This window comes from Delphinus delphis, chromosome 10 (genome assembly GCF_949987515.2).
Source record: "Delphinus delphis chromosome 10, mDelDel1.2, whole genome shotgun sequence".
NCBI classification, from domain to species: Eukaryota; Metazoa; Chordata; class Mammalia; order Artiodactyla; family Delphinidae; genus Delphinus; species Delphinus delphis.
The window spans coordinates 65,555,463-65,570,281 of record NC_082692.2 but is presented as its reverse complement, the minus strand read 5'-3'; the positions used below and the strand labels follow the sequence as shown (position 1 = coordinate 65,570,281).

Genomic DNA, 14,819 nt, shown 5'->3' with positions numbered 1-14,819 from the left:
GAAGGTTCTGTCATCTACTTTGGCTCACCTTGCTGGCTTGGCAAGCCTCCGACCTCCACCTCTGGCCTGCAGATCCCACCCCAGAAGTAACAGTCCAAATGAAGCAAGGGCACCTTGGAAGGGTGGCCTGGATGGAGGCGACAGACCTAATGCCAAGAGCTCAGAGGCAGCCCCTGCAGTGGCCTGCTTACCTGAGCCCAGAGGCCCAGCCCTCAGCAGAGCATGTCAACTGTGGTCACATGCTCCCTGGGGTTTCGTTCCTTCCCACGCTTACTCACAGAGGCAGCCAGGCTGCAGAAGGGGCTGCCCAGCTGGCCCTCTTGCTCCTGGCTCTGCTATAGCAGGCAGTGAGGGAAGGAGGGAGGGAGGGAGGGCAGGCAGGAGGAGGCATGTGAGGTAAGAGCTAAAAATAAACCGCTGAACTAGCTGCTGGAGGCCCTTCCCCAGCCCTCTGGGGTTGGTGGGAGAAGGGTACAGGGCACTGGGGACACTAGAGGTGGAGCCAGGGAGACCTGGCCAAGGCTGGGGATGGGATGGGAGGCAGGCTGTGCCTGGGGGCTGGAAAGCAGCTGCAAACTGAGGCCCTGCCTCCTTTATTCACGTTGCTCTCATCTCTGCCCCTCACTTCATGCCCCCACCCCCACCCCGCTCCTTCATTCCCTGTTCATGCATTCCCTCTCCCCCTTTAGTGTTTACCCCCCTCATTCAATCATTCACTTGCACATTCTCTCTCATACTCTCCCTCATCCAGCCCCAGCCCTTGGGGAGCTGCTGCTCACTGGCCCCTTTTCCTATCCCCTCTGACAAGTGGGCAGGGGACAATCTGGGACATGGGGATGGACATGAGAGGTTCTGATGACCATTTCTGCCTTGCCTCCCTCTGTCCAGTTCCTTTCTGGGGGCAGGAAGGTAGGAATCCCCCAAGGGCTATCGCCACCTAATAACGGTGGGAGGCGTAGATGTGCATACCTTCAGATGGAGCTAGGTGGGTTCGGGGCGAGGCAGGGGAAGTGAGTTATCTGAGAGAGTTGGTAGGGTACCCCACAGGCGGGTGAGACCTGCTACCTTCCGGAATCACTGGCTGCTGTACCTCATGGGCCAAGAGAGCCCAGCGAGGCTGCATTGGAAGCTGGGCATCCTCCCTGCACTGTCTGACACAGCCTGAATGACCCTGCAGAACACAGTCTCTCTGCATGTGGAGCTGGCCTAGGTTACAGCAACACCGGACTGGCTGCCTAGCCCAACATACCCCCAGCCCCACTGCCAGACCAGGGGCAGTGGATGAGAACTGAGAAAAGGATGCCCAAAGGTTAAAAATAAAAGAGCCCAAGACTTGCACACTGGACCATAGGCATGGCCATCGCTGGTGCTGCTGTTCCTCTACGGACCCTTGCTCTGCTCTTCCCTGTCCCCAGACATGCGTAGGCTCCCCTTTTTGGGACCTCTGCCTCCGATAAGAAGAATCGTCCCTGATATCCCCAACGTTTGCCTTTATGGTTGGGCTGTGCTCTCCTCATGCTCCAGCACCAAATGTGTCCATTCCCTGTGGCCATCCCTCATGAGAAGAGGATCTTGCACTGGCCACGGGGTCAATTCATACCCAGGTAGTAGGGGCTGGTGGGGACTCTTTCTTTCCCGTACAGAGACCCTCTTTTAGGACACTCTGGTTCCAATCTCCTGGCTCAAGGGCTGACTGTGTGTTAGACCTTGGACAAGTATCTGAAGTATGGCATCTCACCTGGTTCTCACAGAAACCTAAAAGGGAGATCTATGGCCCCCAATTCCACAAGGGAGGAAACAGGCCTCCCTGAGATCACTACCCCACAGGCAGACTGAAGCAGGTCTAGAGCAGAGGCAGCCCCCACCCCAAATAGGCCCAGCCCGTCCCACACATCACAGGTGCCAGGCCCTTTGTCCAGGGAGGCCTGACTTCTCAAGGCCACGGCTGGTATTTTGGCAATTATAATAAGATAAGAAACGGGCAGTGTTACTGTAACAACTCCAACTCCACTAATTTCTTCACAAACTCTATTTTGAACCGAAAGCCAATTAAAAATTAAGCCAGAGGGTACTATTATCTTTCAAAAAGATAAATAGGTAAAAAATTTGGAATCAACAACTGTTAATCATGAAATGACTCACATTTTATAGCACTATGGTTAATTTTTCAGAGAAAATTTCAAAGGGAAAAGGGATCTAGTCTTATTGCCGCCTCCATCGTATGCTCTGGACTCCCTCTTGAGAAAGAAGGTAAAAAGGGTTTTACAGCTCAGAGAGTTGGGGTAATTCCCACCCTGGCAGCCCAGACAGGTGGCTCCAGCCACAGGTGGAGCCACAGCAGGTCTAACAGGTCTAGGGGGGAGCTGGCCCTCCCTCAGGCCCCCAGCCTGCATGCAGACATGCCTCATGCTGTGCACAGAGACAGCCAGATGGAGAGAGACAGCCAAGGCAGACCTACCCCTCCACCTCCCTCCCAAGGCAGGATGTGTCTGGGCCACCTGCTGAAAAATCAGGAGCCTCTTACCAAGAACACACAGGGAAACACAAAATTGCTCCAAATGCCAAGTGGCCATTCACTGAGATGGGACCAAAGATGGCCCATGGCCTGGTTAAGAGCCTCAGCTGGGAAGGGCAGGGGAGGGGGACACACCAAGCACCAGCCCTTCCCCACCAGCCTCCCCAGGCTGCCAGCTTGCACCTCTGATGGATGATGGTGGCACAGTCTCATGGTGGGAACCACGGGAGGGGGCATGATGGCTGCCCATCCACACTTTCCCCAGGAGCAGCCACAGGCCCTCTGGGGATAGCAGCATTAACAAGCAGAGCCATGAGGAGAAAGGAGTCAGAGAAGCTGGGCCATCTTCTGACTGCTGTTAGGAGCAGGAGGCAGGGAAGCAGAAGCTGCGGGTAGGGAAGATCTAGGACCAGGACGCCCAGCAGCTTTGCCATCAGGCCCATGGAACCCACAGATCCTGTGGAGGCAAGGGTGGCCCTGGCCAAGGAGGTGGCAGTGGGGCAGGACATGGAGACAGCAGGACATGGAGGGATTGGGGCAAGGGGCAACGCTAGCTACCGAAGGGCAGAAGCTCCAGGGGCCAGGGAGGCAACAACCAAGCCTCTAATGAGGGGCTGAGATCAGAATCCAGACCGCTCACCCAGAGTCAGCATGTGACTGAGACACTCCTGTTTGGGCAGAATTAGCACTTCCCCTGGCCTGGCCCAGAGGGCGCTGAAAGGAACTGTCAGGAACATTTATACTCCTGGACAGAGACAGTTTTCCCCTCCTCTCTGCACATCCTGCTTAATGAGGAAATGTGGGCCCGGAGGTCCCTCGGGGACAAGGGTCCTCCAGGCTGGGCCAGCTCAACAGTCCAACAGGGTTCAGTGTCAGGCTGCCCCACCTGGCAGTGGGTGTGTGCCTGGCTCCAGACTGGAGCTCCTCTGGCCCTGTGGTGACCCCTTGGTGCCCCCTCACCTCTCTGGGCAGCCAGGCCAGCCATCCTCCAGTGAGCCACTGGACCTAGGGCTTGGGGAGGTGGCAGTGAGGACCTGGAGGGCATCACATGAGGCATCACACGAGGAGGTCACTCATCTTGCTCAGGCTGCTCCTCCCTATATGTTGGAAAATATGGCCTGTGGCGGCCAAAGTAGTCTTCCTTATCACAGTGGGCTGCTCCCATGGAGGCCTGGCCCAAGGCAAGTCAACGAGGCGCCACAGAGACCATGACTACAACCACACACTCCTCTGTTGTCTCTGGGCCAGCGGTGGTCTGCACTCCACACTCTGCCCAACCACCAGTCACATATGGCTTAGCCCAGGGGCCCCAAGACTCAGGTGGCTACCGTGTGCAGGAGGAGTGGGCTTGGCTTGACATCTCCTGATATGACACAGCTGGGGACACATCCACCTGCCAAGATGAGCCAATCATAGACCGCAAGGGCACACACGGAACGGGACACACCCAGCTATGGGCAAGGCAGCCAAGGTAGGGGTCACATGGATGGCCCTGGGCAGGGTGGAGTAGATGAGGGCAGGGGCAGGAGCAGCCTTCCGGCCCAGGCTTGTCCTGCTCTGCCAGGGTGCCTCCGCACCTTCTGAACCTCCCAGGCTGGGCTCCAAGCTTCAAGAGAGCACCAGGCCTCCTGCTCCCTTCCACCCAGCTCTGCACGGGGCCCAGAACCCTCCTGTGGAAGAGGGACTGCAGAGAGACAGGCCCCAACCCCAGCACTCCCTCAAACTTCCCTCTGGGTAAGAAGAGCATCTCTGAGCATCCCCACAAACAGCCCCAAGGAGGGCTAGGCCCTGCCACAGGAAAGTATGTGGACCAAGGACTGTGGCTTTGACAAGCAGATATCAATATCCACGACCTCAGACGACGGGATGAAGGGAGGACACTGCCTGGCTGGGCTGCCCCGCTGTAAGAAAGCCTTCAGCCCTGCCCTGGGCATGGGGGCACAGCCCTATGCCTAACAGCCTTTCAACCCCTGTGAGGGTCACAGACTGAGGGCAGGGTACGACTTCAGGTTCTTCCTGCCTGCGCAGCGGGGGTTGGCATCATCCATGAGGGCCATGCCCATGATAGCCAGGAATGGGGAGGCCGGATCAGGGCCTCCTGAACCTGGCTACCTCTGGGACCAGCCTCAGGGCACTGGTCAGCCGATCAGAGGTAGCGGGCACCATTATTCTGTCCACTGTGCCAGTTAATTCTCTGAGTGGAATGACAGGCCCGGGGCAGGGACAGGTAAGGGAGCATAGACTCTCTGCAGCTGTGTAGGGGCAGCCCTGTGATTGCTACAGACCCCGATTTCTACAGTCCTTTCTGGTTCCCATGCCCCCCCATCACCCCAGGCCTTGGCCCCTCACCAAGGCCCAAGGGAACATGCTTGGTCCAGCTCTCTTACCTCCACCAGGTGGGGCGTCGGGTTGAAGCCACACAGGTTGCACACCTGCAGTTTGCACGTGGTGCAGGTGTTATAGTTGGCGGGGCCCTTGCTGTCCACGTTGAGCTCAGCTTGGCACAGTGGGCAGGTGGCCCTTTCCTTAGGCATGGTCTTTGGCTTGGCAGCAGCCTTGGCCACTGCCTGGTGTTCTGCTCTGCCATGCTTTGGACTGGTTGTTCCCCCAGTTCTTGCCAGGGCTCCAGGCCCTGATCCAGGACCTGTTTTAGCTCCAGGCTCAGTTTTGGCTCCAGGTGCTGGCCCAGACCCGGGCCCTGAGCCTGGAGGTCTTGGGCCAGCCTGCTTGCTGGCATCGCTGAAGACGATCTTGGGCGGCCCCTTGCTGGGGGCAGCCTGGCCCTGGGGGTCGGCCTCAGGCTGCACAGACATGAGGGTGCTCGCCTGGGTCAGCAGCGATGCACCAAGGCCAAAGAGCTTCCCAGTGAGGCCCTCCTGGGTCGGCTCAGCAGCACCAGGCCCAGAGGGCGCTGTGGTGGCACTTTTGGCCGGGGCCTCTCCTGCAGGTGGCCTGGGCTCAGCTGTGGAACGCTTGATGGGGAGAGGGGGCTGAGGAGACACCCTCCCCACCTCCAGAGGGGCGGCTGCTTGGGCAGGCCCCGGCACTGAGGTGGCTCTGGCTGTCTCAGCCTGGTGGGGGCCAGGCTGTGGTCCCCCTGGGCCCCATGATTTCTCTTGCTCCGGCTTCCCCAGGGGCTGTTTGGCTGGGGAGTGGACTGGAGACAGGGCTGGGGAGTGCAGCTGCTGCTGGCTCTTGGAGCGAGGCGCAGTGGTCATGTCCATCCCTAGAGCCCTCTGCATCTGGCAGTTCAGACAGAGCCACTCCTTCACCTGAGGAGGAAGCATCATGGTCATCAGGGTGGTCAGGACTGGGGGTGCCCATGGTCCAGGTCATTGCAGCCCACAGCAGCCAGGGCCAGCTCCTAGCACAGGCAGGGGAACCAAGCCCGGCTCCGGTGTTTCTGGGCTGCCAGGAGGTGGGCTGAGGGACAGATAGCACTGCCCTGCCCTCTAGGAGCTGCCAGGTGCGTGGAGCCGAGCAGAGGCAGTCACACACTCCCTACCCCCAACTACCAACACACTGCCTGCCAGACTGCCTGCCAGGGTCCTCCCCATGCATGCCACTGGCTGTACCTCAGACCTGCGTACATCATCCATGTCCACATCCCGCCTCAGCAATCCATGCTCCCATCCTCCTGGTTGGATGACCCCAAAAGCCTCCAACTGGTCACTTTCTTTCCCCTGCTGCCCCCTTCAGGCTGTTTCCACACAGCCGCCAGAGTGACCTTTTGAAATATAAACCAGGAGGAAAAGCATGGCCCTAGAACAGTGCCTGGTATGCGATAGGTACTCAATAAAAACTTGCAGAATGAATAAAGAAGTGAAGAGTAATAGGTACGAGAGGGAGGCATAGAAAATAAAAAGAAACCATGATTCCTGTCCTAGAGGAGCTTAGAGCCTAGCTGAGGAGACAAGATATAAATGAGAAATCTTGAGAGCAAAATAAGTGAGGGCAAAGTAATGCAATGTAAGTGACGTAAGTAGAATAAAAATACCTTTTGCTTTCTTAAGGAAGAGAAATTTTTTTAAAGAAAATGGGATAATCTGTGCCTCCAGAATAAACAAGGCATGTGTTGCTGTTCCCACGATGGACGTGTAGTTTCTCTCTGTCATTAACTCCTCCCTAGGACAGCAGGCTCATGACTCAGGTTGGGCCAATCACTGGTTGCAGCTAGGGGTGCAGGGATGGGCATGTGACCTTGCAAACAGGGCCAATCAAGAGTCCTTCCATGTTACTGGGTGAGTGAACAACAGGAGATAGGCTCACTCATCAGAAGGACGTAGCCTTGGAGTGGTCAGTAGCCTTCTTGCCCAACATGCAGAGAGGCACTAAGGATGAAGTCAAGAGACAGTTGGAAGCAGAGGTGAGACAAAGAGGAACGAGCAGAACTGATGACTTTATTCAATTCCCTGGATCCAGCTCTGCCTTAAGTCTACCCTCGGACTTCCAGTTACATGAGCCAATATCATCTTCCTCCAAAAATCCACATACAAATCAGAGAATGTCATTTACAGGCTCAAACCCCTCTAGTGAATTCCCACCACACTTAACCATGGGAACTCTTTACTGTGACCCATGAGGCCCCCTATCTACCCCAGCCTATGCCTCTCTCTGGCCTCCTTTCCTGCCCTCTCTCCTTTGCTGTCTCACCCCAGACACGCCGGACCTCCTGTTCTGCCAAGTGGTCCTCTGAGCTCTCTTCTGTAACCAGGGCCTTTGCACTCACTCTTCCCTCTGCCCCCGGGTGTTGCTAGCTATGCAGGTCTCAACCGAGTATCACTTCACCAACAGGGCCCTCCCTGGCCACACAATCGAAAATACCTGGGACTTCTCTAGTGGTCCAGTGGTAAAGACTCCACGGTCCCAGTGCAGGACGCCCGGGTTCAATCCCTGGTCAGGGAACTAGATCCTGCATGCTGCAACTAAAGAGCCCACGTGCTGCAACTAAAGATCCCGCACGTGGCAACGAAGATCCCGCATGCTGCAACGAAGATCCCGCATGCTGCAACTAAGACCCGGCACAGCCAAATAAATAAATACATAAATAAATATTTTTTTAAAAAAGAAAGAAAGAAAATACCTCCGAAGCACTCTGTAGGTAATCACCCAGTTTATCCTCTTCACTTATTCTTTCCCAAAGCTTCTGCTACTTTGTCCCTTTGGGTGTCTCCTGTATCCTTGCCCCAACCATGCGCTCTTGTTTAGGCGGTCTTGGGACAATGCACAGTGTGTGGCACAGAGCAGGGATCACTCCAGAAATACTTGCTGTAGGATTAATCCTGACAACCTATTAATAGGGGCATAGCTCTTGCAAGGCTGCAGCCATGAGAATGGAGATTCAGCATCCCATGAAGAGGCTTCTCCTTCTCAACCAGAAAGGCAGAGGCCAAGTCTGCTCATCTATGGTTGAGCAGCCAGAGTCTTTGAAAGCACCACAGTGGCCCAGTTGCCAGGGAAAGGTCCAGTCTGGTCCCTGGGGCAGAAAGTTCCTTCTGCCCACCCTCAGGGGTGCCTCCAGCCCTGCTCTCTGCCTTGAGGTCACAGGGCTGTGCTGCTGCCGCTGTGGCTGACTTGCCACAGTTTGGAAGCCTGGGCTTGGTTGCCTTGCCCAGCAGCCCAAGAGCAGCATCCAAGGAGTGGGGAGAAGACTGCACTTTGATGAGTACCCCCTGGCACCCTGCACCACACAGGGCATGTTCACAGGCATTCTTGCATTTTATCTTTACGGTAGAGAAAAACAAGGTCTAGTGTGATTTAGCCACCAGCTCTCACAGTAGCCCAGCTTGGAAGTGGCACTACTGGCAAGACTGGCCCTGCCAGCCCTGCCCAGCTCCTGAGCTGCAGGTTGCAGCCTGTGGTCTTTTGCATGTCTGCCTCTTCTGCAGACCGCTTAGCCTCACCCAAGTCAAGTCATGGGTCTAGAAGTTGCCCCTGCGGAACTCAAAGACCAAGCCTGGCTCTAGAAACCATAAGAACAGTGATGCCGCAGCACTGGGGAGTGAAGCCATCCCCCAAGCCGGGAACTGTTAACTCATCTAGATGCTTTGAAGACCCAAGGCAGTTTTGTCTACCTTTGGACAAAGAAAGCTACAGAGGAAACAATCTGTGTCCCGGGGACTCAGCCCAAAGACTCCTTTAGAAAAGTCATTTTTGGCGAGGGTGATGGGGGTTCACTCCCATCAAAAGCGGGAGCTCCCAGGGGCAAGCTGTTTTGGCTCACCCTCAGAGGGACCCTGGGAGATGATTACCCTCTTGAGGGGAGGCCTAGGTCCTGGCCCAGGACGGCAGCCACAAACTCAGTTCCTGTGGTGGGTGCGCAGCCCACACTGGAGGTCCCATCTCTGCAGCATGCCCTGAGGTGGGACTTCCCAAGAAGAGGAACCTGAGAGGTGAGGCTCTTTCTCCTGGGACTTCAGGGTGACCCTCCTTTGGGTTCTGGACAGGGTTGAACAAGGGCCTGTGCTAAAACTCCTGCACTCACCACCAGAACCTTCACTTACCCAGCCTCCATCACCCAGGCTGTCACAGGCGTCTCACCTAAAATAGAACCTCTCCAAGAAACAGCTAAAACGCCCCTCAGTGACTCATATCCCAGATGGGCGTAGCTATTTCTATCCAGCCTCTTCCAGACGGCAGGAGCCGTGACCGTGCCCTCCCCCAACCCCTCCCAGGCTCAGGCCCAGGCAGATAGGGCCAGCACACAAGGCCACCCAAGGAGAAAGCTGGCTGGGGGATCTCTCTGAACCCAGCAAGACTTCCCTCTCTGCCTCCCCCGTGGAACTTCAGAAGCTTGCTGGGAGGGGCTCATCCTCAGCCTCTTCCTCCCTCCTCCAAGGTCCTTACCCTGTGTTAGGGGGATGGAGGCTGTCCACTGGGTAGGGAGGGAGATGGCTGTGCACCACCAGCCCACCTGCCCACCTAGGCTGGGTATACATGACCAGGCCTGGGGCAGCTCCCCTGGCTCTGGAACCAACAACAGCGAGAGTCTTCCTCGGCTGGACACAGTGTCTGTGGCTCCTGGGTACCCTCCTAGCTGGCTGCCCACCAGAATCAGAGGGCATGGCCTTCTACCAGTGTGACAGGGAACCTCTCTTAGAGTCTTGTTATCAAATATCTCCATAAGCCCTTGGCCCATGGCCAGGAGATGGGCAGGTCACAGACTTCATGTCCCAAGACCCAAAGATGGAGCTAAGGGGACTTCCCAGGGCTACTCTGAGGTAGATGGTTCCACCTGACATCAGCTTTGGTCAAGCTGATCCTTCTTGCCAGCAAGGGGACCCATTGTGCCATCTCAGAGGCATAGAGGCCCCCGCACCCAGCCCAGTGGGGGTCTGAGCAGCAGTGGGGATGGGAAGGCTCAGCGTGGTGTGCAGCCAAGAGCTGGTCCGCAGATGCGGGAAGGAGAAGCTACAGGAACATGGTTTCCCATAGGGAGCCAGTGCCTGCTCTGCCAGGAGCCGGCCAGAGATTCAAAAAAGCAGGCCTTGTGGGTTCCTGGCTCTGAAGGGACTTTCTCCCCGAGAAGAGCCTTTCTCAGCTGCTCCCTTACTTGCACTGGTCAATCACAGAAGGGCAGTAAGGCAGTGCAGCCCACCAAGGATCCAGAGGCCTGGGACCAGGCTGGGGGCTCTGTGAACCACACGTCTGCGTGGCCTCTCCCTGCGGCTCCCTCCACTGGGCTCTGGGGCAGGAAGGGGAGTGGGGAAACTTTGGGGGAGGGGTTTCTACATCTTTCCCACAGGGGCACTGGTGGCACTGCACCTGCCACCCTGCATCTCAGCCCCAAAGGGTGGGATCCAGCCTTGCATGTCATATTTGGCCCCAAAGGATGCTGCCCAGGGAACTTGCTTCTGCTCCTGGGTGGGGCCTGCCGCACTGTCACCTCCGTGGCTACCAGGAAGCTCTGAGGGCCCCCAGCAGTAACAGGTTCTCTTTCCACCATCCCCTCCCACGTCCCCACCAGCAAGGAAGGAGGGTGGCAGACGTCACTTAGCCTGCCTTCCTGCAGAGAGCAGTGGCTTGCCTCCGAGCCCAGCCCCGCCTGGGAGAGCGGGCATGCAGGGTGTCAGATCACTGCACTGACATCATGCCTGATGCTGCATTCATTCTTTTTTCCATTTTGGTACAAGTTGAAACATCACAGGAGCAGCTTATAAATGAGCCTTCCCTGCTGGTGCCAAGTCTAGAGATTCCTGGGAGGGCCCCTCCGTCCAGTGTGACCTCATGCTCTTCCAGGCTGTGAGTCACTCGCCAGGCCTCGACAGGAGGCACATAGCCCACTGTGTGCCTGGAAGAAGGGTGGGCCTGTGCCCTCGCACTGCCCCTAGCATTGGACACATCACCTGCCTCATCCAGTATCTAGCTGCCCCAAGTCTGCCACCAGTCTGCTTGGCCTGTCAGCTGGTTGACCTCAGGTTTAGGGGCAGGTACCACAGGGTCCCATAGAGCAGGGCACATTGATCCAGAGCTGGATCAGCCAGGCCTGGCCCACTGGGGAAGCCTGTGCCAATCTCATCAGGTCAGGACCCTGAGGGGGACCCCGGGAATCTGCCCAGCATCTGAGGCCAGGATTTGGGTGCTGGAGGCTGAACCCAATTGCTGCTTGGGGCTGGAAGGCCTCACTAGCCTGGAGCTCCATGAAAGGGAGAGAATCCATCCCCTTGCTGATCCTCCTCCCGATATCCCTCAACTCCCCACCGATCCTACCCCAGACGGCCTCCCCTCCCTCCCAGGCCTGTCCACTGTGTCCTATAAAACCTCCTGTCCAGGACCGAGCCAACTCCCCTACACCCCATCCCCATCCCCCTCTTGGACCCCAGACAATCTCTCTAGGAGAAGCTGCACTCCCTGGATTTCAGAATGTGGCAATGCCTCACCTTCTCTTTAAACTCCCTAGGGCCCTCGGAGCTCAGCCTTTGGCTTCCCCACCCTGTTCCCCTCCTGGCTCCTGCTGTCTTCCAGGACCCCTCATCAGGCCTCTAGTCTCAGAAGTCCTTGGCCCTGGCCTCCCAGGCTTCCACTGCACTGACTCCCACAGTCACTGGCAGATGGCAGCCACCCGCTAACCCACCTGACACCTCTATCCCTCAGCCTCACCCTCAAGCTTACCCTCGCCCAAGACTGTCTCTCCTCCCAAACTACCCCTGTGCCTGTCCTCCTCCAGCCTCCAGATCATCTCCTAGGCCTCCCCACTGCAGCGGGCCTGGGGCCTTGTGGAGACTTCCCCCACCGAGCCTCTGCTTTCTGTTCGTCCATGGGCCCTCTGCTTTCGCATCCCTTCCTACCCAGCTAAATCTATGGTCTGCCGATCCTGTCACACTCTGCTCAGCGTCTGTGCTCTCTTGACCTGTGTCTGCTCCAGAATTAGATCCAACTGCATACCTTTTTCTCCGGGCCTACACCTGAACAGCTGAATGGGTACCAGGCAAAGGGGCTCCACTGTAAATTAACTTATGTCCTAGCTTCTCCCGGGCCCCCCAGCTGCCTTGTTAACTCACTCCATCTCTCCAGTTAGCTCTTCTCCACAAAGGCTGGTTCAATTTCTCCATCCCCATCCCTGCCTGTCATCTTCCCCTGCCTTCTGGATCAAATGATGGCCCTGCTTCCAGTGTCTCAAAAAGGAGCCACATAATAGGATGCCTCCTCCACACTCAGGATCTAGACCTGCCTTTTTGGGGGCCCCACTCTTTCAATCATGCCCCATCTCCCACATGCCTAGGCATGGCTTTCCTCTCGGAGCTCAGACAGCACCACTGTCTCCTGCTTTTCAGAAACCCTCTCCTGCCTGCACACCTTCCCTAGTTACTGTCCAGGCTCTCTCCTCTCCTTCTCAGCCAAGCTTCTCGAGAGTTGACCACATGGATGAAGCTCAAAAAACACTGTGCTGAGAAAGGACTTACACAAAAGAGTGCATTCTGTATGATTCCATTTATATGAAGTTCTGGAATAGGCAAAACTCATCTACGGTAGATAAAAAATCACAGCAGCAGTTGGCCCTGGAGGAGGGATGAGGATGGACAGGGATGGGGCCTGAAGGGACTTTCTGTGGTGACGGGGATGTTGTCTGTCTTGACTGGAGGGCTTTGGGTGACACAGGTGCATGCTTTTGTCAAAGCTCACTGAATGGTACATTTAAGCTTTGTACATTTCATTCTATATAAATTTTACCTTAAAAAAAACCCCTTAAATACTGATCTCTAACTAATGAGAGGCTTACTGAAGTGTTTAGTGGGAAGTATACCGATGTCAGTATATGGCTGTGAATCTCCAAGGTCTCCAGTCCTGACCTGCCTGCACGCCAGGGTCTTAGATTTGTCACCCTATTGCACTCCACTTGGGTGCTCACAGACAACTCCAACTTGACACGACCCAAACAGAAGAATTCTCCATCTCCATCTCCTACCCCCATGTCCACTACATTTCCATAACCTGTCTGTTTAGCCTCCAAAATACACCAGGAATCTGTCACGGTTCCCCTCCACCCCATGACCATCTCTACCCCAGCCCCAGCCTGCCTCTATAGGCTATTCTCCACACAGCGGCCAGAGTGTGGGGTGTGTGTGTCTGTGTGCTATTGTTGTATACATATACACCTAGGAAGGGGAGTAAAACAAACATAACATAAAATGTGCCATTTTAGTCATTTTTAAGTGTAGATTCAGTGGCGTTAATTACATATATGATGTTGTGCAACCATCACCATTATCTATTTCCAAAAAGATGTTTTTAAATGCATACCTTACCTTCCCACTGCCATCATCCAAAACCCTTGACATCACATCTGGAGCCCCCAGCAGGACCTGCCTGCCCTCTGGACCTGGCTTGCACCCCGGCCCTCACATGGGCCACGTACTTCCCCTCAGGCCTCCCCTGCCTCCACCTGTCTCTGGTCCAGCATCAGTCTAACATCTGCAGTCTAACCTCCCCTCCTTGTAGAAGTCCCCAAGAGTCTTGTCACAGCATCACAGCAAGTCCCACCAGCCCTCCTCCTGGTCCTCCACAACCCTGACCCCCAGGTGTGGCTGTGTGTTTGCGGGCGTGGTTACTGGTGAACGAGCTGCCTCTCCCTCTGGCCCGGAGGCTCCCCAAGTCTGAGCAACACATCTGCTGCAGCTCTGCCTGAATCTCCAGTGTTGAGGACAGTTCCTGGCTTATATATGGACTCAAAAAGCATTTGTGGAGGGAAGAAAGGATGAGAGAAAGGGAGAGGGCCACCCTCTGACTGAGTAGATACAAGCGGGCCTGCTCAGGCCGAAGTTTGAGCTAACAGACAGCAGAAACGGCAGAACCAACAGGTGACCAGCCAGCAACTGGCTACTTTATGGAGCTTTCCTCCTTTGCCTCTTCCTGCCTCTGGACCCCTGCCTCTCCCCTTCTTGTCCCTTCTCCCTGCTTCTACTTTATTTCTCTCTTTCTACCCTTTTCACTCCATTCTTTTTCATGCTGTTTTCTTTTGCCCTCACATACAAAATCAAGTGTTTTAGGAATAAAATTTCGTATTTTCTGTTCTGATTTAATTTTACATTCATTCTTAGATAACTTTACAGCCCCCTTCCATAGCTAAAAGTTAAGTGCCATGCCTGACAGCCACAGCTATAAAAAACTCCCACTCCTGAACAGCCACCTCTTCTGCCTGCCCCCAGTGGCTCTGGCCTCCACCCCGTAGTGGCCCAAGCAAGGCGGCCAAGGGGCCTAGTTACTGGGAGCAGGGACTGACAGCACGGCTGGCTGCCCAAGGCTGGCTGAATCTTGGGGGGCATTTCCCTACTGGCTCAAGAGATTGTTTGGGTCAAAGTGGCTACTGCCAGGCAAACCACCCAAGGACTAGACGTACAGAGGGGAGAAAGGCCTCCCAAAGGGCCCGCCACCTGGAGATCCATTTCCTCTTTGTTTGGAGGTGGAGAGGGGAAGGCTGGGCCCAGGAAGGAGGAGGACACCTCTGCCTCTCCTCAGCTCACCGCTGATCCATGTCCTTCTAACACCTGCTCCTCTTTCCTCAGTGGCCCAGGCAGCAGTGTGGCCAGGAGGGAGCAGAGGGAAGGGGGCAAGGCTAGTGGCTGCAGCAGAGGGATCTGTGCTGCACTCACAGCACCACCCCCGAGCCAGATGGTGGCCCAGCCCTTGCCGGAAAAGAGTGGGATGCAGGCAGGAGAGGAAGAGGCTTGTGGCCACTGCGTCTCTCTCTCCCTTCTCCACACCACCCACCCGGGTAAGTGCCTAAGCCCAAGGCTTGCCAATGGGGTGGGAATGGGGGAGGGCACAGTAGCTTGGTCTTGGCGTCATCTCAGCAAAGTCTAGACCT

At 56.0% G+C, this 14,819-nt stretch overlaps 1 protein-coding gene across 1 annotated transcript in view; it reads right to left on the bottom strand.

The window, feature by feature from the left end:
• The window catches only part of BSN (bassoon presynaptic cytomatrix protein), a 91,346-nt gene that overhangs the window by 23,261 nt on the left and 53,266 nt on the right, over positions 1 to 14,819 (bottom strand). Inside the window, exon 4 of the mRNA XM_060022502.1 lies at positions 4,903 to 5,787. Within this exon, the coding sequence (XP_059878485.1) occupies positions 4,903 to 5,787 (885 nt within the window). The remainder of the gene's footprint in view (positions 1 to 4,902; positions 5,788 to 14,819) is intronic.